The sequence below is a fragment of the Camelus bactrianus genome, chromosome 13 (assembly GCF_048773025.1).
Source record: "Camelus bactrianus isolate YW-2024 breed Bactrian camel chromosome 13, ASM4877302v1, whole genome shotgun sequence".
NCBI classification, from domain to species: domain Eukaryota; kingdom Metazoa; phylum Chordata; class Mammalia; order Artiodactyla; family Camelidae; genus Camelus; species Camelus bactrianus.
The window spans coordinates 48,625,144-48,650,118 of record NC_133551.1 but is presented as its reverse complement, the minus strand read 5'-3'; the positions used below and the strand labels follow the sequence as shown (position 1 = coordinate 48,650,118).

Sequence of the window (24,975 nt, the reverse complement as noted above, 5' to 3'; positions counted from 1 at the left end):
AGGACTCACATAGCCTTACACAGCATGCAGCCCTTAGAGGGTGGACCCCTAGAGTACATAACTTGGGTGATGAGAGGGGAGTGTGCTGCTAAGATGCATAGGACATCAGAGGGCCACTTCTCCAAGGTAGGGAAACATAACTAATCTACCAGATACATAATAATACAAATAGCAATACAACAGGCAAGAGAGGAACGTATTCCAGATGAAGGAACAAGCTAAAACCTGAGAAGAACTAAGGGAAGTAAAAATAAACAGTGGGACCTAATCACACTTAAAAGCTTCTGCACAGCAAAGGAAACCATAAACAAAAATAAAAAATAACCTATGGGGGGAAATAATTGCAAATAATGATGCAACTGGCAAAGGCTTAATCTCCAAAATATACAAACAGCTCATACAACTCAATAGCAACAACAACAAAACCCCCAAACAATCCAATCAAAAAGTGGGCAGAAGACCAAAATAGACATTTATCCAAAGCATACATACAGATGGTCAACAGGCACATGAAAAGATGTTCAACATTGCTAATTATCAGAGAAATGCAAATCAAAACTACAATGAGGTATCACCTCACACCAGTCAGAATGGCTAACATCAAATGGTCTACAAATAATAAATGCTGGAGAGGGTATGAGAAAAGGGAACCCTCTTCCACTGCTGGTGGGGATGTAAATTGGTGCAGCCATTATGGAAAACCGTGTGGAGGTTTCTTTAAAAACTAAAAACAGAGCTACCACATGATCCAGCAATCCCTCTCCTGGGTATGCATCCAAAAGAACAAAAACTTTAATTCGAAAAGATACATGAACCCCAATGTTCATAGCAGCACTATTTGCAATAGCCAAGATGTAGAAACAACCCAAGTGCCCATCAACAGACGCCTGGCTAAAGAAGATGTGGTACATGTATATGATGAAACATTGCAAAGGAATGAAAGATGCCATTTGCAACAAGATAGGTGTCACTAGAGAGCAGTATTCTTAGTGAAGTAAGTCAGAGAAAGACAAATACTACAGAAATCACTTATATGTGGAATCCAAAAAGTAATACAAATGATCTATATATGAAATAGAAACAGACTCACAGACATAGAAGCCAAATTTATGGATACCAAAGGGGAAAGGGAGGCAGGAAGGGATAAATTAGGAGTTTGGGATTCACAGACACAAACTACTATACACAAAATAGATAAGTAGCGAGGATTTTCTGTATAGCACAGGATTATATTCAATATCTTATAATAACCCCTAATGAATATGATTGGAAAAAATAACTGAAGCTCTATGCTGTACACCTGAAACTAACTGGAACTAACACAATATTGTAAATCAACTATTCTTCAATTTATTAAAAAGTCAACACACAAAAAAAGCCTGCATTTCCCAGGCGTCTTGCACTTAGTGGTTCCCTTCTGATCAACATGGGAGGCACTGCACTATCATAACCATTTTCCAGAGGAGGGGACAGAACTTAGAGATATGGCTCAGACCACCCTACTGACACCTGGAAGAGCAAACTCTGTCATCAACAAGCTTTGCTTAATCCACTCCTAACCCAGCATTCATGATGTGCCAGACACTGCTCTAAGCACCTTACAAAACATCTTATTTAATCCTCAGAAAAATCTTATAAGTGCTGTAATATCTCCATTGTACTAGGAGAAAACTTAGTCACAAAAGAGCTCAGTCACTTACCAGGGTCACACACCTGGTACGTCGTGGCCAGAGTTCAAGACCAGGCTCCAAACTCTGCTCTCTTAGCCACCACATGGATTTCCTCTGAGCTCCTAGGTAAAGGAGCCACATTTACCAAGGGCTCAGAGTCCCATCCAATTTCTTGGCTTTCAGCCTGTGTCTCTGGGTATTTCTTCCTTGGTCCCTGGGTGGCATGGTGAATAAGATTTAGGAACCTGGCTGGGAGATGAGACATGAGTTATGAAGGAGTCAGGCTTTGGGACCAACGGGAGATCCTGTGCCCCTGACTCTGCCACATCCTCCCTTCGAGGGAGAGCACCCGGCCTCAGAGCCCGCAGCACAGGTGTCTGGTTCCTCCACTCATCTCTCCACAAACATTTGTTGTGCACAAACTCTGTGCCAGGCACTGTTTGAGCCCTGGAGGTAGAGCAGAGTGAGACAGACATGGTCCCTGCTCTCCTGGAGGTGTGGTCCAGGTGAGGGGACAGGGGACACAATATACAAGTAGAAAAACAAACCCGATGGTGACAGTGATGCAAACTCTGAAGAGGGCAGGTGGAGGCAGGGCTGGATTCTCAGGATGGTGAGGGGAGGACTCTCTGGAGGCCATGCAGGAGCCAATCCTGAGAGAGGCAGACAAAAAGCCCCCACAGGCAGCAAGAGCAAATGCCCTGGGGCATGAGCAAGTTTGGGCAATGGAGCTGCACAGAGAGGGTGAGGAGCTGGGCTGTAAGAAGTGAGCTCAAGTCCTTCTGGGTTGAAATAAGTATGGCTGCCAACACCAGGTATATTTGTAACTCCTTGGCTTAAGGGCTTAATTCCATTTTCAATCCACCCTATCAAGTCTCGATTTGAGAGAGGCAGTCTGACAAGGGGAAGAAGCTGGCTTGTAGTCAGCCATTCCTGGCCCTTCCACTACTAGCTTGACAGGTGGTTTAACTTCTCTGGGCCTCACTTTGCTCGTCTGTAAAATGGAAGGAAAATACCTACCCCAGCAAGATGCCTGAGAATGGAATGAAGGAATGTGAACGAAGGACCTGGCATTGGGCTGAGCTTGTCCTGACTGTAAGGCGGCTGGTAATGAACTCCTGCCTGGTGATCAAGACCCTCATCCCCCGTAATTTTCCTTATTGCTGTGAGTCCCCAGCTCCTACCCTTCACTCTAGCCGGGCTGGTGTCTTTACTCAGGTAACAACCCACTTCCTTGGATTGAGCTCTGTTAGTCTGTTCACTTGTCTGTACGATGCTAGGAGGTCCTCACTCGTCCTGCCCACCCCCACTTCCTACCCTGTCCTCTTACATAAATCCTACCTCCTTCTCTGTCACGCTCCACTCTAAGAAGGTAGAGGGGAAGGAGGAGAGCTTGCCAGAAGGATCAGGCTTCCCATCTATCTCTCCTCCCTCACTCCCAAACGTGGCCCCCATCCGCCCGTGCATCACAGCCATGCCAAACGACTCCCAGTGCTTGGGCCATGCTGGTGCCTCTCATTTCTGTGCTTTCCCATATAACTCGGAATGTCCTTCCCCATTCTTCTACACCTGCCATACTCCACCTCACCCTGACATCGCCTCCTCCAAGAAGACTTCCCATCAGGCATCTGTCTTCCACGTTGCTGCCATCCCAAACCTGCTTTCTGTTTACTTGTGTATTTACTTGTCTGTCTCCTTGACTATAGTGTGAGCTCCCCAGCCCCACCCTAGTGACGATCGCATGGTAACAATGAAAATAACACATGTCCTCGTCACCAGGCACCAGATATTGTTCTAAGCACTTGCCGTGTTTTGTTTAATCCTCACAATGTCCCTAAGAGATAGGCTCAGAGAGGTTGAAAAACTTGCCCAAAGTCGCACAGTTCACGAGTGGCAGAACCAGATTTGAACTCAGTCAGTAGGATCCCAGAACCTGTGCTTGTAACAGCTAAGCGTTGGATGGATGAATGAACACAATGTGAGGGCCATTAGGAACATGTTTTTTGCCTGGACAGTTAATAAACTGGCAGTTCGTTTGACTGCGTCAGACTCTTGTGAGCTTCATTCCTACGAGTCCAGTTTTCAGACGATCAGAGGACTGAGCTTTCCCCAAGGAGACACGACCCTGAGAGGTCTCCCAGCCAGCTGTCCCTCTGTGCTCTATCTCAATGGCATTCTCAGTCCTGGACTTACCATCTGCAGGTTCCTCCAGGTTATCGTGCCAGGACACGGGCTTTCTGGTGATTGTGTGAACTAGAGGAAAACAGCATCACAGGCTCACATTGAAAAACTCTCTTCCTGTCCTCTCTAAGACCCACCCGAGGCCAGACACCCATTTCCTGAGTGTCTGTCACATGTCAGGCATTGTGCTGGGCACTAAGGAATAGGACCTTCAAGGACCTCACAATCGGAGAGGCACTGTCCTGTCCCGTGGCACCAGCCATCTGAGAAGACATTTTATTCCATATCCCCCATGTGATAGTAACCCTTTCCTGACCCTAAAAGTGCCTTGGGAACTTTATTTATTAAATTACTTTGAATTGTGGTGAAGTATATATGACGGAATTTACCATCTGAATCGTTTTTAAGTATACGGTTCAGTAGTGTGCATCAAATTCACGTCGAATGAAAGCAGTTGCCAGGATGTTTTTATACCTAAAATCAACAACTCCCCGTTGCCACTTCCCCCCTAGTCCTTGGCAGCCACCGTTTTACTTTCTCTGTGAAGTTGACTACCCTACATACTTCATATAATTTAATTTAACATTAAAAGAGAAAAAAGTAGGCCTGGCATAAAGGAAGAGGGCCACCACAGCGTTAGGAAGCCCCTAAACACTGACTCCAGAGGCTGTGCTCTTCCCTGCGGTGTACTCCCTCCCTTCCTCCCTCACCCCACCCACCCATCCCCCCATCCATCATCCACCCACCCATCCATCCATCCATGCAGGATAGTGTGTTCGTGTGTGTTTAGGTCTGGGGACACAGTGTAGAACGTGTCAGTTGGGCAGTCACGTCTGCAGTTTCCTGAGCCCAGCAAGTGACTTCATGACTTCTTGCTTTTAGCTCCTGCTGTTCCTCCTCCTTAGCCCGGAAGGCTCCTTCCCCTGTAGCCTGTCTGGGGAACACCTACCCAATGTTTTTAATGAAATCACATGTAATCTTTCAAAAACCTTTCTGGACTCTACAGCCTCTAGTCTAATTTTCCTTTGTGCCGTGTTCTACCCCAAATCTGTAGTCCTAGAATACTTTACTAAGCTTATTTGAATATAAATCAGTTCCTTGAGAACAAGAAATCTAAGTAGTCCGTCTCTGAATTGTCCTGTCAGCCACAATGTGTATACATACGTAGGCTTTTGGTGAATGTTTGCTGGCTGAATGGCCTTCCCGCTAGATGGCACTGTGATTTCCTTCTGCTTACATTATTACATAAACCCTTACATCATGCAGAAATACAGATTTCATCACACCTGGCTGAGCTAGAGTAGTACCTTTGTTACTTGCCTGGGTCACTTTGCCTAGAAAGAATCAAACAGCCTCCTGAAGTCTTTAGTACCTTCCTAAGGATGAGAAGAAAAGGAACTATTAATTAGCTGAGGAGCCGCACGGTTAGCTTTGGGAAAACTAGCAAGACAGAATTTGTCCTCTGCCACACTGAGCTTTCTTTAGCTTGGGCCAGTGGTGCTGCAGCCCCAACTCTACCCAGGGCTAGAGGTAGGGCTAGGTGGAGGCTCAGGAGAAAGAGGGATGGAATTTCTTTAACTTCCCTCCACTCCAGCTCCACATTCTTCTGTCTTCCAGTTGCCTTGGACCTGGGCTCTGAACATACTACAGCCCAGCTCAGTCAGGCCAGCCCAGTGGCTCCCTAGAGCTAGTTCCTACTTACCTTGGGTTTTTCCAGGCCATCAGTGTACTTCTAAACTCCACAACTATGTACTGGGAAATACTGGAGAGTAAAAAACATAGTGGCCCTGGCCCTGTAGCTTCTCATCCAGTATCCGACGTTGTAGATTCTTCTTGAAATCTCTGGGTTCTCTCTCAGTTAGGATCAGATGCAGAGACCCAGCTAACAGGGAACTCAACTAGAAAATAGAGTAAAAAATAAAATATCATTCACATTGGCATGAAATTGAATTATTGAGGAATTAAATAAACAATGAATGCATGAAGCTTTTCTAAAAGAAAAGCTGAAACAATTTCATAACTAAAAATGTATATATTGTATGTTCAAGAGACAACTATTCAGCAGTTAGAACCACAAACTGGATGTACTGCAGCAATATCAACAAACCTTTAAAAATAATGTCGATTGAAAAACTAGAAAAGGCTAGGGTTAGTAACGTAATACTATTAAAACTGCCAGCACACAAACTTTATATGATCCAATGCCAACTCTATACCATGTAGATAGAGAGTAAATGTTTATTTGGATAAAGAGATTGGTGAGGCAAAATATAGGGTAAAAAACAAAATAACAAGATTTATGGCATGACAAAGTAAGGGGGACTAGACTTGTACTCCTGGTGCAAAATATTAGACAAAAATACATGAAACAGCTGTTTTTAGACATCAGATAATAAGAAGCACTATTATTCCTTAACATAAGGAAAATAAGTGAGATGGCCCTAACATTTCCAGAAATTTTTATCTGGAGACACTCTCTAAAATACGCAGGGAACAGGAACCCAAGCTGGGCATGTGTAATATTGCTTCATTGAGGAGACATAGATTGAGGTTCAGGGCGAGTGAGGCATTTGAAATTTTGTGGAGCAATAAACTGGAGAGGGTGTCGAAGTGGGGGGTAGAAGGAAGGAAGGAGAGAGAGAGAAAGACAGAGAGCATGAGTGAATGAGAAACCAGAAATGTGAATGGAATTGTCTTGAGTGTGTTGCCTGATACTAAGGAGGGATGAAACCCCATGAAAGAATGAATGGGAAGCTGTAAGCTGAAAAATTCCCAGAACTTATACATGACTGAAAGAAAAATGAGTTCTGACCAGGCAGAGTATAGAGTCCTTGTTGAAGGCATTTAGTAAAGACCCCCCTAGAGTTTACACCTTAGTAATAGGACTAAGCTAGCCTTATAGAAATGGTTACTCTATTACTCTATCACTCTATCAAATCTTAAATACAAGCTTTGATCCATAAGTAGCCAAACTACTTACCAGAGAAATTTTCAACACCCTTTAAAGCATAACAACAAAATCCAACATCCACAATGTAACATTCACAATGGACAGCCTCAATTAAAAACTATAGGAAAAGCAGACAGCTGAAGTAGAAAGATGTAACCCATAACCAGAAGAAAAATCAACAAATATGAAGAGATGCAAAAATGATTAAGATCAGGGAATTGAAACTTCAAGGCCTTCAAAATAGCTTAAAAAAGCAAATTTAATCAGAGGAGTGAGAAAATGTAGAAACAAGGGAAAACAGTCAAGCAATCAAAAAAAAAAATAGTTTAGCCCTTAAACAGTTAAGGAATATTTGTTCCTCCTCATGGGCTATAGATAATACCCTGAGCCATATTCCTGAATTATTTTGCAGATACTAAAGCCCCCACCAGGTGGAAGAAGTTAACTGTGTGCTAACCACAAGCATGTAGACCCCAGAGGGTTGGAACCAGAAGGCTGATAATGTTGACTGTCAAAATACCACCAGGTTCTCTCACTAACCAACCAGAAGAATGTCCACAAGCTGATAAAGCACTCTGTGATTCTCTCCCTCATCTTGCCTTTAAAAACTCCTCCCCGAAATCCATCGAGGAGTTTGGGTCTTTTGAATATTCTCCTTGCTTGGCGCCATGTTGGGTGCCCTGCCGTAACCACTGTACTTTCCTTCACCACAACCAGGCATCATTAGATTGGCTTTGCTGTAAGACCCAAGTTAGGTTCAGTAACAAACTTGTAGTAGGGAAGAACAAATCTGACACCACATTGGATCTGTTTCTTTTACTTTAACCTTTGTATTCTACTGCTTTTGCTGTAAGTTAAGAACGTTGCCTATTGGCTGAAATATATAGACAGCCAATTGTCAAGGCTCTGACCTTTAAAAGTATAACACTTTTCCATTCATAGATTAAAAGTTGCAGAACAGAGAATTTACATCAACACTTTGAACTGATCTACATGGACAGCTACAAGAACAAAGGATTCTGACACCAAGAAGTTTGTTAGAACCAACCCCATCCCTCCTCTTTTAGTATTAAAGAAGCCTGAATTCTAATTTGCATAAGACGGTTCTTTGGGACACTAATCCACCATCTTCTAGGTCTGCTGACTTTCTGAGTGAAGTCATATTCCTTGCCCCAACAACTTGTCTCTTGGTTTATTGGCCTGTCACGCAGTGAGCACTACAAGCTTGGACTCAGTAACAAATTGACAAATACGATGAATAATAGTAGGATACTACTGCAAGTCCTGTGTACACTGAATAGATGATAAGGAAATATCATCAAGAACTTTGTCAATAAGTTTGACAATATGGATGAATAGGATGTATATCTTCTGTGAAGATATACATTCCCAGACATGAAAAGAAGAAAAATGATGGCTTTATATGTATTTAAAAGTGGAATTTGTAACATCCCACAATATGCATTCCAGGCCCAGATGGTTTTTCTGGTTAATTTTTCAAACATGTAATGAAGAAAATACCAATACTACATTGTTTCAGAAAACAGAAGTGGAGGGAACATTTTCCAACTCATTTAATAAGATCGGCCTTATATTGATACTAAAACCAGACAAATTATTACAAAAAGGAACATTTCCCAGTTCATTTTATGAGGTCAGCATTACCTTGACACTGAAACAAGTCAGATTATTAAAAAAGGAAATCTAAAGGTAAATATCCTTCATGAATATAGATGCAAAAATTCTTAACTCAGTATTAGAAAATAATATCCAGTAATATATTAAAAGAATAATACACCATGACCAAATGAAGTTTGTCAGATGCAAGGGTGAATTAAGGTTTGGAAATACTATTTCACCATATTAATGAGTAAAAGAGAAAAGCCATATGACCCCCTGTGTACATTTGGCAGATGGGGAGGAACGTAAAAGGGAAGAGCGGCTGCGTTCTTTATGGGAGATTCTTGCACCTCCCTCCTGGCACCATAACTTGTCAGAACCCATAGTTCCAAATTAGAGATTCTTGATAAGCATTTGTATTTAAAAAACAAAACAAAACAAAAACTTTTTATGGTGAAACATCACACATATGCAGAAAAGTGCTCTTCTCCAAAATGTATAGCTCACACTGATTTATCACAGAGTACACATTTGTCACCATCACAAAAGCCAAGAAGTAGAATATTGATAACGCGCCAGAAGCCTCTCTCATGTCCATTCCCAAACACTATTTTCTCCTTTCTCTCAACGGTAACAGCTGTCCTGACTCCTAACACTAAAGACTCCTTAGCTGATTTTTCACATTCTATAAATGGAATCCTATGGTATGCATGCTTTCTTTTCGCTTCTTTTGCTCAAATTTTGTTTGTGAAATTCATCTATGCTGTTGCATATAGACATGGTTTTATTACTTTTTATTACTGTGTGGTGTTCCCTTTTGTGATTATACCACATTTTAATCACTAACTTTACTACTAATGAACATTGGATTGTTTCAATAGACTATTAAAACAATGCATTATGAACATTGTTGTAGATGTCTCTTGGTGCACACGTGCAAACATTTTGTTGATATATACTTAGTGGAACTGATAGATTATAGGGAATGCCTATGGTTCAGTTTTTGTAGATGATATCAAAATGTTTTCCAAAATAGTGGAACTGATTTACTCTACCACTAGGGTTCTTACTGCTCCACTACTTTGCCAACTCTTGGCATTGTTTGTCTTTATAATTACAGCCATTCTGTAATTTAGTATTTAGTGGCATCTCATTATGCTGTTAAATTTGCATTTTCCAGTTGACTAGTGAGATTGACCAACTTTTTTGTATGTTTATTGGTCACTCAAAAACTTTTGTGAAGTGACTGTTTCAAATTTTTCTATTTTTCTTCTGGATTACTTGTCTTTTCTTTATCAATTTGTTGGAGTTCTCCATATATTAATGATATAAGCCCTTTGAGAGTTGTACGTGCTGCAAATTAATTTTCCCACTGTATGACTTTGTCTTTTTAGTCTTAGTGTCTTTTTGATAACTTAAAACACACTTAAGAGTGTATTTTTAAAATTACATATGATCAAATGTATTAGTCTTTCCTTTTCTGATTAGTGCCTTCTAAATGCCACATGAGACATTTTCCTAATCTGATATTGTGAAAATATTTTTTTATATTACCTTCTTGATCAATGTAGTCCAAAAAGATGAAGCAAGCCGCAATTTAAAATGTTGTAGTATCAAAAAGAGCCAAAAGATACAGAAAAAATTAACTTCAAAAATGTTTTATTTAATGCAATATATTCAAATTATCATTTCAATATTTCATTCTAAAAGCTATTGAGAAATTTTATAGTTTTGTCATACAAGTGCTTAAAATCTAGCACAAATGTGACACTTAATAGAACATCTGAAGTGGTTAATAGCCAAGCACAACCAGGACATTTCTAGAGAGGTTATGTTTTTACCCTTTCATTTTAGATCTATGTTGCACCTGAAGTTGATTTTTGAGTGTACTATGAGGTAGGAATCCAGCTTAATTTTGTTCCCATATGAGTATCCAATTGACCCAAACCAGCTTATTGAAAACACAGTCCTATCCTCACTTTTCTTCTAGGAGACTTTTGTCTTAAATCAAGTGTTCATACATGTATGAATCTCTTTCTGGACTCGATGCCATGCCATTTGTCTGTCTGTCTATGTTTGCGTCAGTACTGCACTATCTTCACTACTATAATTTTTGTAATAAGTTCTGACATCTGATAGGGAAATTGTTCCTACAAGTTCTTGGCTCTTCTTGGCCCTTTGTCAAGTTTCCCCAAAAGTATCTGCTAGGATTTTGATCAGCATCTGAAGAGGATTGATAAGATGAGGATGAAGGAAAAATATAGTTAGTAGTAAGATAACCAGGATCTGGTCATGGCTGAAAACGCCATCATAGAAAAGAGGAACTGAACTTACCTTCAAGCTGAATGTTGTTTGGCTATCATCTTGAATTCTCTAGGTCCACCAGGTAAGGCCTCTGGGACTCCACAATCCTGGCAATTCTGAACAGCACCAGATCCGTCCCAGTAGCAGGGATACTGTCTCTCCAGGATGAGATTTCTGAATCACCAGGTCTTGTTGGGAGTGGCTGGAGTCCTGGCAAGACTAGAGTCCAAGGGACTAGAAAGGAGGGCGAGGAGGAGGAGTAGGGGCACGGATAAAGGGTTGATAGGAAAGGGGAGCCAGATGATCAGGGCAGCGAGTGGATGGTCTGTGAGGAACAGCAGAAGAGCTGAGCGTGGAATTCCTTAAGGTAGGGTGGCAGGAAGGGACGGCACTACTCAGAGAAGGGAAATGGGTAGGGCGCAAGGGTGAAAGAGGTGGGCGGGGCTGGGGAGTAGGCTGAGGGTTAAAAGACTGAGAAGCCAGGGGAGGAAGGTGGGTTGAACGACGAGAGTGAGAAGGAACAGAAGGAGGAGGTGGAGGCCGGGGATGAGACAGAGAAATTCGAGGTAGCTTTCTTGTCATTTTTTCCAATGGCAAGTCTCTAGTTACTCATCTTGTGAAAATGAGAAACTGGCAGAAACTCACACATGCTTCAGCAGTTATTCACATACAACCACTCGCATCACCACATGTCAAAATGCCCATTATGAAGTGTACATACCTCTCCCTTTGCAGCCAATGAGAAGGCCCCACCAACCAGAGCCATGATCCCAGTTTCTAGGTTGAAAATGGTCATGGGAAATGGCAAAGAGAAGAAATGGAGTCTAATAGTATTCCCTATTCTTTGGGCTAACAAATAGTTTTGCCCCTCAGGAGGCAGAATTGATCAAAGAGCTAGGATAGAGTAGGGGTTGGGACCTAGGAGAACGGATCTGAAGCAGGAATGGCCAAAGTAAGTCAGTAAGAAGTCAGTGTCCCCACCTATTTAACTTCTTACATTTTCTAAAGCCCTTTCACATCATTTATATCACTCCATGAGAATGAGTAATCAGAGAAAAGACATTATGTCTGTTTTACCAATATGGCTACTGAAGACCAGACAGGGAACTATCTAGACAGGAAGTGGGTGAAAAAGCAGGTACAACTAGAACTTGGGCCAAAAGTCAGGGATTAGGGGGTGTGCAGGAGGGAGCACAGAACGACACAGGGCACTGACAGTCAGCACGGCCCCCTCCCATGTTCTGGGCAGGATCTTGTAGCAGTGCTTCAGAGCAGAACTTTACAATATAGCTTTCCTCTTGGTCCCTGTGGTCCCTTGGTATTTTGCCTGACCATTATCTGGAGGCAGAAACACAGGGCCAAAGTTGATAGGATGGCTGCCCACTCCTGAGTGCCTAATGACTAAATGTGGTCTTTGTTGCTTATTACTAAATAGCCTAACTCCACATAGATCATTTAGGAGGTACAACTCCCTTTTTCCTCTGTCTGATTTAGCAATCCTCTCTGCCTGTCATTCCAGGTTTCTTTGATCAGCATCCAAATCATAAGCCCCTTCGGTCCCCTACTTTTCCTGTATTCCTCGTTTCATCATATTCTGATTATTCTCCCTTGACCCAATACCTTTGCCTTCCATGTTTCACAAAACTCTTTGTTGTACTCTCTAGAAGTCCAGCTACATGACTAGAAAACTTCCATATTTCCTTAGATTGTTTCTTCATTGACTATTCTTGGCATCTCCTGTCTTTAACTGTGACCTGGATTTCCCTTGAGGGCATTGTTTCCCTTGTATATCTCTCAAGAACGGACTGTTCACTCTCAAACTCTAAAATACTTCAGGGTAGAATGGGGTGTATTCTTTTTGTTCCTGCCGTCTCCTTCCAAACCATTTCCCATCTCTTCCAATTAGAAGACCCCTTGCTCCTCAGAAGCTGGTGCTATACACCACCATTTCCCTGGTACTGTCACCTTTAGATCTTCTGGATACCATATTTTTCTATGAAAAAAAAATTTTTTAACATTTTTTATTCAGTTATAGTCATTTCACAATGTTGTGTCAAATTCCATTGTAGAGCACAATTTTTCAGTTATACATGAACATACATATATTCATTGTTACATTTTTTTTCACTATGAGCTACCACAAGATCTTGTATATATTTCCCTGTGCTATACAGTATAATCCTGTTTATCTATTCATGAAAACTTTGTACTTGTCTCAAAGACTTAGTCTTGAGTCCATCATGCTGAGTGACTTCAATGTCCGTGCAGATAACTCCATTCAATGCTCTGGCCTCTCCTTTCCTTGATTTCTTTAGCACCAAAGCTCACCACCTACATTCTACTTGAGCTGCCTATGGTCATACCTGATCTTTTCCATTACCCAAGAATTATCCCACTTCTGAAATCAGTTATTCAGATAGTCTATTCTCTGACCATTACTTCCTATCCTTACAGTGTATTCATTCCATTTCTCCCACTTCCCTGAGGCCTCCAACTCATTGACTCTTACTTTCTTCTAATCCATCAACTCTGATTCCCCTGATCCATTTCCCTCCTTACCCAGTTCAGTATGTATGATTCAAAATGTCATTGACTTTCTTACCATAGTTCTAAACTCTCTTGCTAGAAATTCTTTTTATTGCATTTTCCTGGGTCAGCGGGGGGACCCTCAATCTAGGTGATTCCAACTCTTTGACTTCCCTGTGTTGCTGCATGCTGCTGGAAAAAATATTATACAGCCTGAAAGATTAATACTAAATGAATGGTCTAACTTCAACTCTATCCTAAACAATATCCACAATACTCAATACCTATGAGAATGTTCTTTGCAATATTGTTTATTACAGGTAAAAAAAAAATGGAAAACAAACTGAATGCTTATAAAAAAGGATTTAAGTAAATTTTGGTGCAGCCACACCACAAAATATGCAAAGGACATTTCCAGATGCAAAAAAGTAAAGAGATGTTAGTACTCAAAGTGTTACTATGGCAGTCTAAGATGGGGTGGGTGGTGGATCATTGAATTTGATCATTGCTAGGGGCTTGGGTTCTGCTGCCTACCTAGATGGAACTAAAGCTATATTCATCTTCACAGAGATGACAAGGTCTCTGGGATCCAAGTTTTTAAAAAAGTTTCTCTTGAAACAATTGAAATCCTGTGCCCACCTCTTGCCCTGGTTTTAAGTCCAAATTTTAGCTACATGATGTAGAAACCCACAGCCAAAATTATATTGGTTTCAGGTTACCTCTGAGCTGTTAGGAAGATGTAAAGTTTATCACTCTGTAGAAATACTACCGTAACTCAGGCCACAAGTACTTCCCATAGGAAAACCCCATTGAAGATGAACTCACAATCCATAATTACAAAACACATGAGCAAATAATTCACTTGAGCAATTGTCAGCAGATACAACCAAGACCATATTCATACATGCTTCACAAAGAATTTCATATAATTAAATGCATAAAACAAGGACATGAAATCTTGAAGGATAAAAAAAGAACAAGATACTAAAGAATAAATGACAAAAAAATCCAAAATGAACAATATGGTCCTTGAAATAAAAAAGTCAGTAGACAGGACAAACTTCAGGTTAGACACCACTTTCTAATACCAGGATGAAAAATATGGTCATTGAAATAATAATAAGAAGAAGAAACAATAATAAGAATAAAATAACAGTGAATAGAATAAACTTGACATTAGATATCATTGAAGAGAGAGAGAGAGAGGATAAATGTGAGGGAATTTTCAAGAGACACCACAGTGAGATGAAAAGAAGGAAAATATCTGTCATATTGTGATTCATGAGAAATATATTTTAAGATCTTAAGACGACCAAAATATATTTCTCTCACATATTTAGTTTTCAACCACAGTTCCTTGCTCACAGCTCCTAAAACCCTTGGACCTTTCTGAGCAATAAGACCAATGGTGGTATCTATCGTTGTAATACTTGGTCTCCTGTCCTTGGTTCCAAAATTGCTCTAGAGCCATAAAATAAAATAGATGTCTTGTTTTTCAAGATGTGTTGTTTCACCACAATGGGGCTTATGTTAATGAGGTGACTTTTGGAAAGGACCTAAGGATGGGTGCCTTTTGCCAGGGGAAGAAACCATGGGATTAGAGGGTTAGAACTTTCATCCAGCCCCCTGATTTCTGGGGTTGAGAAACAAGCTGGAGGCTGAACCAATCACCAACGACCAATGATTTAATCAATCGTGCCTCTTGAGTAAAGCCTCCATCAAACCGCAGAAGGACAGGGTTTGGAAAGCTTCCAGGCTGGAAAACACAAGGAGGTCCTGGGACAGTGGTGTACTTGGAGAGGGCGTGAATGTCCCATGCCCATTGCCACACACCTGGTCCTCTGCAGCTCTCCCATCTGGCTGTTTCTGAGTTATATCCTTTTAGAGTAAACTGGTAATCTAGCAAGTAAAACATTTCTCTGAGTTCTGTGAGCTGCTCTAGCAAATTAATCAACCCAAGGAGGGTCATGGGAATCTTTGATTTCTGGCCATTTGGTCAAGAGCACATGTGATAACCTGAACTTGTGACTGTCACCTGAAGTGGAGGGGCAGTCTTGTGGGACTGAGAGCTTAACCTGTGAAATTGGATGCTATCTCTGGGTAGATAGTATCAGAATTGCGTTGAATGACAGGATGGACACCCAGGTGGTGTCAGAGCACTGCTTGGTGTTGTGAAGAACCCCTCCCCACCCCCATGCATATACAAGCTTTGGAATTTGCTGATCAGAACCATTTAATATGAAAGAAATGTTAAGAAGTGTGTGGGGTAGAATTTAAAATTCCAACATATGTCTAATAAGGATACAAAAAGCAGAAACTGGAGAAAATGAGGAAGAGGAAATATTTGAAGTAATAATAACTAAGTTGTTTTAGAAATGATAAAGATCAGTAATCATCAGATTAAGAACACATAATGAATTCTTAAGAAAAAACATAGGAGATCCATATCTGGACATAACAGAGTGAAACTGTAAACATGGAAGAGAAAAAGAGCTTAAAGCAGTAATACAGAATAGGCACATTGTTTGTAAAAATTAAACCAAAAGGAGAAATTTTAAATGAAACGATGAAAGACAGAAGACAGTGGAATGTTATCTTCTAAGTGATGAGAGGAAATAACTATTAATCGAGCATTTCACACCCCGCCAAACCCTCATTCCAGAGTGGGTGCTAGGAGGGGGACCAAGATGGTGGAGTAGGAGGACGTGGAGCTCACATGCCCTAACAAACATATCAAAACTACGCGTGCATGTGGAACAATTCTCATGGAAAACTAACTGGAAACTGGCAGAAGAACCCCTCTACAACCGAAGCTGCAAGAGAGACCTCCACGTACCTGGGTAGGACAGGAAAAAGAAATAGGCATGGGGTCAGGATCCGCACCCTGGGGAGGGATCTGTAAGGAAGACAAGGTCCACACAGGGGGACCCCTTACCCTCAGGAGTGAGCAGGCTGAGCCATAATCTGGGCATCCAAGTTCTGGGGTTCTGCATGGAGAATATAAGCCCCGTTTCCTGCTGAAAATCTGCTGAAACAGATAAAAGTGCTGGAGAAGCCTAGACTCTATGAGGAGTGTGCACATATTGGCTTGCTAAAAATCAGGATGGAAAGAGCCTTGCACTGGTGGCTGCTGCCTTGCCACACTTTCCAATCTGAAAGGTTGAACACCCAGGGCCCATTCAGTCTACACCATACTCTATGGGAGATCAGGGAAAAGATTTGGTCTAGCTACACAGAGAAAGACTGGGGTCCCTGGGGTATGATATAGGCAGAGCCACAGAGACCACTGTCACTGCACACACAGGGGCGGCCAGGCTAGTCAGGCAGACATTGTCAGTGCATGCACCAGGAGGCACCACAAGCATGCACAGTGGCTAAGCATGGAAGCTTGGGCGGGCAGACAGGCTTGGGGCAGGAGTATGTAGCATGCATTCATTTCCCAGAGAGAGAGTCCTGGCTCCATACACTCCGTACTGTAGCTTAGCACTAGAGCTGGGACAGACAGGTCCTGGGTGAAGCCTGCCATAGAGGCAGCCCAGTTCACAGGTAACAGCACAGCCATATCAATTCCTACAGTGACAACGCCCCAACCACCAGCCCCAGCCTACTCCACACCACAGCCTTGCACTAGATCTTGCATGAACACAACAGAGAAAAGCACTTGACCTTGGGCTGCTTTTGAGAGGAAACATGGATGCTCACATAGACAGCGTGTGTGCTCCCTGTGACTGCACAGGCCTCACTTGCTTCAGCAATCACATCTCTTGGGGCAGGTCACGCACTCAGCAGTAACAGAGCCCAAATGAACCCAGTCCTCAGGGCTTCTACTCTAACAGTTGTGGAGCAAACCCCACCCCTAATAGGACAGTGACAGCCGCACAGCGAAGAGGAAGCTCTGCTTCACATCCAGTGCAGGCACCACAACACTAACAACACCCCTAACCCAGGAGCTAACAGCCAGCGCACTCTGAGGAGAGCCGTGGTTGGTGTCCATACAGAACTGGCCCTTGCACCAAAACTATTGGACAACACGGTCTGCATAGGCATGCTCCCACATAAAAACGCCCATTTGAGACCACAGTACATAACTGTTTCTCCAAAAATTCATGGAGACAGAGAAAGTTAAGTGAAAAGAAAAGGCAGAGGACCTACTCTGAATTAAAAGAAAAAGAGAAATCCCCTGAAAGAACAAACAGTGAAACAGACTTCATCATTCTGCTAGAACTCAAATTCAAAAAGGAGGCAGTAAAAACACTAAAGGAATTTTAAAAGATTATCGATAGAAATGCTTACAGATAGAGTGCTGCAACAAGGAACAAGAAACTATAAAGATGAACCAATAAAGATGAACCAATCAAAATAGACAATATAATTGCCAAAGTAAAAACCAATCTAAAAGCAATGAATAGCAGACTAAATGACACAGAAGGGTGAATTAGTGATCTGGAACATAGAATAATGCAAATCACCCAATCAGAACAGCAGACAGAAAGAAAAATGAAAAAAAGTGAAGCGACACATGAGATCTGTGGGATAATATAGAGTGTGCCAACATACACACAATAGGGATTCAGGAAGGAGAAAAGAGGTGGGGTGGATCAAAAATGCATTTGAAAAAATTATGGCTGAAAACTTTCCAAACCTAAATAAGGAAACAGATATCCAGGTACAGAAAGCTCAGAGGTCCCAAACAAGATGAACCCAAACAGACCCACAGCAAGACATATCAGAATTAAAATGGTAAAAGTTTAAAAATAAAGAGGGGATTCTAAAGGCAGCAAGAGAAAAACAAAAAGCCAGAACAAGGGAACCCCCATAAGACTTCCAGCTGGTTTCCCTGCAGCAACTTTGTAGGCCAGAAGGGATGGCATGATATATTCAAGGTCCTGAAAGGGAAACCCCGCCACCTGGGGTACTCTACCCAGCAAGATCACTATTTAGAATAGAAGGAAAGAGAAAGAATTTCTCAGACAAGCAAGAACAAAAGAAAACAGCAGTACTAAGTCCACCCTGAAAGAAATATTGAATGGTGACCTCTAAATAGGAAAGAAGCAAGAATCTATAAGAAAGGGGAAATCATAATAGGAAAGGAAAACAAACAAAATGATCAAAGATCACTTACAGAAGCCAGTATTTAGAATTTAAAAAAAAAAAACGTTAAAGTGATTATAGCTATGATTAATGGTAAAAGGAAAAGCACGGAGATGTAAAATAGGACATCAAAATGAGGAAGGTGAGTGAAAAATGTCTATCTTTTAGATGTGTTTGAAAGACTATCAGTTTAAAGTAGATACAGTTGTGGGTCAAGGTAACTGGACTCCTTGGTAACCACAAGTCAGGAGCATACCGCAGAGTAAGGCAGGCTCAGGAATGTGTTGTGCAATATGGGGAATGCGGCCCATGTTTTGAAGTAACTGTTAATGGAAAGTAATCTTTAAAATTACATTAAAAACATTTTAAACATTAAAAAACATACAGTAGCTTCGCAGAAACCAAAGAGAAAGTAACTCAAGCTTATTAAAAAGGAAACTGTCAAACCACAAAAGAAAAAATAAAAAGAAGAAGAAATGAACAGAAAAGAACTACAAAAACAACTAGAAAACATGGTCTTAAGTGAGGCAATGTATGTAAAATCCTTAGAACATTGCCTGCCATAGAATGAAAGTAAATCCCTGCATAGGATTATTTTGCTGCATGGGGTGGTTTTCCTTAATGTCTGCAGAGCCATGGTGGCAAGTATTTGAGAGGCCCTCAAATGCTGGCTGGGAGCTCCGTGCAGGTCAGAGAGGTGGGTGGGCCACGTGAGATGCTGGGCTTTCCTCTGCGTTGCAGGCAGCTCACTGGCCCTCCTGTCCACTGCAGTTTAGAAATCACACTTTAAAGAGGCTAGGGATATCTAGGAACTACATATTCTTAGGTAGAAAAAAAAATAATGTATTTTTACATCATTTCCTTTCTTGTAGCATCTTTGGTATGTTAAAAAATGGTCACCTATGTTTTCATATGAAACTGAGTTTCTAGTACAAAAAGAATGAATTGAGTCTTTGTAAATTAATTTCAGTAAACAAAATTTTGACCAAACAGGTCATATTTTCAGAAGACCACAATGTTTTACCCTGACCTATATTGACGATCTGTGTAGTATTAGTGACTGGGGGTAATGTATAGTAATTCTAACAAGGAGCCTCGGACCAGAGACTTTGAATTATATGTGGAACATATTGAGAGTTTCAAGAAAGGAGAGCACAGGTTGACAGAAATTCACACCAGTAAGGCCAATAATAATAATTTATTGATGCGAGTACTTTAAAGGATTTGAAAACTATGTACCTTCTTCTTTCCTCTACCTCCTGCTCCTCCTCCTTTTGCATAGCAAATGGAATTACTTAATTTGAGAGCTATGCTTCATAGAATTAATTTACATCACTTCTTCCGCATCTCCAGCCCTTGAAATCAAGTATAATCAGCACGCAGGCAGTATTATCCCTCATGTTGCTTTAAAACACAATTCCACGTATTGAAAGGTAGGTAGGAGCCTAGCAGTTCCCAGTACCAAGTCCCGGCTGTTCTTGTTCTGCATGGTTCTGATATGCCCAGGCGTCAGCTGTCGAGGTACAGTTCAACAACAACAATTTCTCAACAACACTTCACCAAATATTAACTGAGTAATTATAGAAAACAGAAACTTTGCTACTAGCTCTGCAGGCCATAAATCACTACATAAATAGGAGGTGCCTAATGATTAGTAAACAATTATCCCTTCTTTCAGAGATGGTCGGTGGTGGTCACCGCATACGTGTTATTCAGTTCGTGCGCGAATGGCTAAGAGCGCAGCTGTGTTGTCCCTTCGTCTCCCAGGAATAAGCCCACGTGGCAGTTTACAGACGTAGATCATTGAAAGAGGGAACTGACCAACAGGGATGAAAGCGCAGCAAAGAAATGAAAAGTGATGAGGGTGGAAGCAAAACTGAATAGAATGCAGATGGAGTTAAGGGAGAAAAAGGTGACGAGGGAGTGGAGACACGGCTGCTGTTCTGGAGACCAGACAGATATGCGGCCAGAGAAATAGTGAATGTGAAGTTGTCACCTAATGAGGGAAATGATGGAAAGGATGACCATGTCCCAGCTGAAGTGATACTGGCAGAAATCTTCACATTAAAGGGACTCTTGGAGATATTTTGTGACATCGAAAGTACAAATGATAAAATGTTGGAAGTGAATCCAAATTGAGAAAGGAGGAAGACAGTTGCCAAGGCACGGGAAAGATGTTTGCTCTCTATCATGCTGTACAGGGAAAAGGCACACGCTGTTTTTTTTCTACAAAGAAATAAAAGACTTGCTTCTCAAAGTTTTAATGTTTTAAATTATAGCCTACTAAATAAATTTTAGTTTTACTAATTTTTCTTTTTCTTTGTTAGAGTTGTTTTGTTTGTTGTGATGAAGTTTGAATGTTCGTAGAATGCGTAAGGAAATGAGTAAGCCTAATTTATCCTGATTACCTCTCAGTTTCCAATGCAGCCTTCGATATATGCTCTGTAATAAACAGCCCAATTCCCTTAACATTGAAGTGAGCGTGATGTCAAACTTTCTCTAAGGGCACTGGAGGGTTATAACAGGAGAACAAGGTTTCCTGCTATTTTCAACCCAGGCTGCAGGCAGCCCAGAAAACACGGTGATCTTGTAACCTCAGTCTGGCTGCCCTTTCATTATGGAAACCAGAGTCCCGCACAGCCAACCATCTGTTCAGCTCCCTCAGCAAGCCCTGGAGTGGTCTGCATGCAGCCACCTGGTGGACTCTCAGCAAGTCTTCACAGATACACACACAGCATCTGTAGTCCTCAGGGCCACGCAATGTCAAGTTTTTGTCTGCAAGCCCATGCCCTGTGGAGGCTTTCTGTCCCTAATGGCCTCTAGCATGTCCATACCACTGGCTTCTGGTTGCCTGCTTCCTTACCTGCACCCTAGGAGGTGGCCTGTAGGTTGCCTAGCAACTCCAGACCGACTCTGGCTTGACTAACCAGTGAATTCCTCTGCAATTCAGTGCCTGAACCAAACCTTCTCCAGTGAGGTCCGAGTCCCTCTCATGTCTGTTCTTCCTTGGCTCTATCCCTTGGCGTTTTTTTCTGTTTTGTCTCTGGCCAGCACCACCCGAAATATTCAGTCCCTGAGTATTCAACCACCTATATATTTCTTCCCACACTAAAAACTTCATCTCCTCTTCCTGCAACTTTTCTCTGAAGTCTTGTTTCCTAAAATTAAAGCATATCCCAAATTTCTTCACTGAATTTGGTAAAGAGGTGCCCTCCACCTCTTTACCAAAATCTGAGTTTGCCCTAGGGGCAACACTCTTGTATGGGCTTTTTCATAATCTCTTGTAATAGTTGCCACTCTGTAATCTAAATTTCCTGCATCCCACTCTCTTCCAGTAACTCCCCCAATTCTCTCCAACCCTTAATCCCACCATACTGTTCCCTGGCCTAATCAAATCCCCTTGTCTTCCCATCTTACCACTGTTATCTTGATGTAGCCTGGATAGGATGATCATCTCCTATAATATCTCTACTCTCCTTCCCTTTGCTTTTTTTGACTTGGGGATCTGGAGCATCCTGCCAACCTTTCTGCATGGCTCCTGGTTGCTTGCTCTCTTAATGCTTCAGCATCTCTTCTCAAGCCCCCTCCTCACTACTTTCCAAAACATGTTCAGCAAATGTCCTACAACCAGTCATAACCATCATAACTGCCATCAGTGCCATAATCATCTGTGCTTCCTTATTGAGTTTAAAGCATCTTCACTGACATCTGGTTGGGTTGAATCTGTATCACCTTCATTGGAACCATCACTGTTTTATTGAGGACTGTTAATTAAAGTAGATTCAATAACTCGGATGCTAGAGAGGCCTAATAGTTTCTAATTTCCTTTGTGTTCAAATCAAGAATCTGCCAGTACTTCACCAGGGCACCATTTCATTGAATAACCTGTCATTTGTATCCATTTGGTGACTCACACTTTTAAGTTCAAAACCAGATTTAGAACCAGAAAGGCTGGGATGGCTCTATGGACTGTGGGCTGGATGTCAGAATGATGACAAGGATAAAATGAATGCCAGGAACATCTGCCTCTTTTGAACTTTTTTCTCTGGTGGTAGAAAGAGTGAAGGCAAAACTTAGAGGAGATTCTCTAGAGGTCGGTAGGGGCTCCTAGTGAAAGCTTACCTCTCTGACTCGGGCTTCACTGGAGCGTTGCCTGCCTTTCTTGGTATGATAGATGTTGTGCAGTCAGTACAATTCCTGAGATTCTGTGGAGCAACTTTTCTGTGCCTCCTCCGAGGTGCCGGGGACTCTCAGGGACCACATACGTGGCTGAAGCGTTCTGACACTAGTAAGAGAAGCTAGCACCATTATGATCATTATATCCTCCCATACCTGTAGTATCCTCTTGAATCAAGTACTCTATCAACATTATTATTATTCAATTCAGATTTGGACAAATGCTTATTTAAAAAGCTTTACCATATGAGAATATTGATGAAAGTACCTTTGAGGAGCACTGGTTATTTGCAATCAGGACCTCTTTATTTGGTATCTTGAAGGGGTGTCATTTTTCTATAGTTTTGCTGATTCAGAGTTCATAAGCTTCTTGGTGACAGACCCACACTTACTGAATCCACACCAGAATGAAGTGTACACAAATGCCAACCTTTTCGTTTGTGATGTTAGCTATTCCTTTCCAAAGAGCAGAATAGCTTCTCTCTCTAAGATGAAATTGTCTCAGTTGTTTTCTTGGTAATTACAGTGTTAGGAAAAAGAAATAGAACATAACAATAAGAATGGCAATGTTTATACAAAGCATGCAATGTATCAAGCACTGTTTTGAGAATGTTGCCTACATTAATTTCTCACAACAATCCTACAAGGTGATGGTTGGTGCAAAGTTTGAGCTCTGACCCACTACAATTTGTTTTGGGTGATGTTTCCTCTGTGTACTGAAAGACCCCTCAAAATCTCTCTTCATCATAGCAGGGACTCACCATGTGCCCTGGGACCCATACTCCCATGGAAGTGCTGGATAGGCGATGACCAATTCCTAGGTCCCATTCCAAAGATTACTTTCCCTTTATTTTGAGGCTGTATTTCTTTAGATCTATTCATACTGATGATTGAGATAAAATAAAATCACTGATCATCTTGTTCCACCCATCTTGAGTTGAGTTAATAGGTCCAATCCTTATGCACTCAGTTACTCAGTCAGCAAGTGTTAATGATGCTATGCTTGTGCCAAACCTCTTGCTGGACCCTGGGGAAACAGAAATGGTCCTTACTTGGTACTCTGTTGATAGTTGGGTCTCTTGATGTTTGAAGATGGCCCAGCTGCTGGAACCATCAGCATGTCCCATCCAGGTACCAACTTTCACATATCATCTCCCCTGTCATTCAGGGATTCTTGCCTGTCCACAGGGTGACAAGAGGGAATGGGATGGAAGGACCACAGAGCCTGTGGTTTCAGTTCTGGTTGTGGCCTTCTGTGCTTCTGCGGCCTCACTCAGGGGCCCTGCCCCAGCCTGTTAACTTGAGGAAAGCCCTCTTTACATCTTTATTTCTGAGGCTATAGATGATGGGGTTGAGAAAGGCAGAGATGACATTGTAGAACAGGGCCAGTTGCTTGTCCCGCTCTGGGGAGGCATTGGACCCAGGGTTCATGTACATAAACATGGCAGGTCCACAGAACATGGTGACCACAGTGATGTGGGAGGCACAGGTAGAGAAGGCCTTGAGTCGACCCTGAGCTGAGCGAATTCTCAGTACGGTGGCAAAGATGCGGACATAAGAGGCCAGAATGAAGGAAAGGGGTACCAGGAGAAGGATGAAACCCAGGATGAAATCTACTTGGTCATTGAGGGATGTGTCTGTACAGGCCAGCTTCAGAACAGCAGGGACTTCACAGAAGAAGTGATTGATCTCATTGGGGCCACAGTAGGGCAGGCGCATAGTGAAGATAGTGTAGACTAGGGAACAGCTAACACCCCACAGTCCACAAAAGACCACCATTGCCCCACAAAGCCAGGAGCTCATGATAACCGTGTACCTGAGTGGACAGCAGATGGCCACATATCTATCATAGGCCATGACAGAAAACAGCCAGCCCTCAGTGATGCCCAACACCAGAAAGATAAACATCTGGGCCACACACCCAACATAGGAGATGGTTTTCTTCTGGCAGACCAGATGCACCAACATCTGGGGTACAGTGGTTGTGACATAGCTCATGTCCAGCACGGAGAGGACGCTGAGGAAGAAGTACATGGGGGTATGGAGGTGGGAGTCCAGGTGGATCAAGGTGACAATGAGCCCATTTCCCATAAGTGTAGAGAGATAGAGGAAGAGAAAGATGTTGAAGAGGATTGCATTTATTTGGGAATCCCTGGAGAAGCCCAGAAGGATGAACTCAGACACGGAGCTCTGGTTCTTCCAGGGGAAGTCCTGCATTCTCCTTCAGCTGCAGAAAGAGAATCGAATCTACTAGTGACCCAGCATATTCAGGCAGCATGATCATTCAGTTACTGGCAACATCAGCGGTTATTTAGATACTACTTGGGACTAAAATCAGGTCAGAGACTGAAGCCTACTTAGAATGAGGCTAAATTAGGGGAGAGGAGGGAAAGCTTCATGGAATTTTCTGTTTCTCAGGCCTGAATCTTTTGTCAAGATATCCAGGGTCTCATTGTC

The 24,975-nt window shown here is 42.0% G+C and overlaps 1 protein-coding gene across 1 annotated transcript; it reads right to left on the bottom strand.

The window, feature by feature from the left end:
- Positions 1 to 23,787: 23,787 nt before the first annotated feature.
- LOC105072728 (putative olfactory receptor 2B3) lies at positions 23,788 to 24,735 on the bottom strand. The gene has a single exon (XM_010959753.3). It carries the CDS (start codon positions 24,733 to 24,735, stop codon positions 23,788 to 23,790), a length of 948 nt encoding a protein of 315 aa, XP_010958055.1.
- Between the last annotated feature and the right edge of the window lie 240 nt (positions 24,736 to 24,975).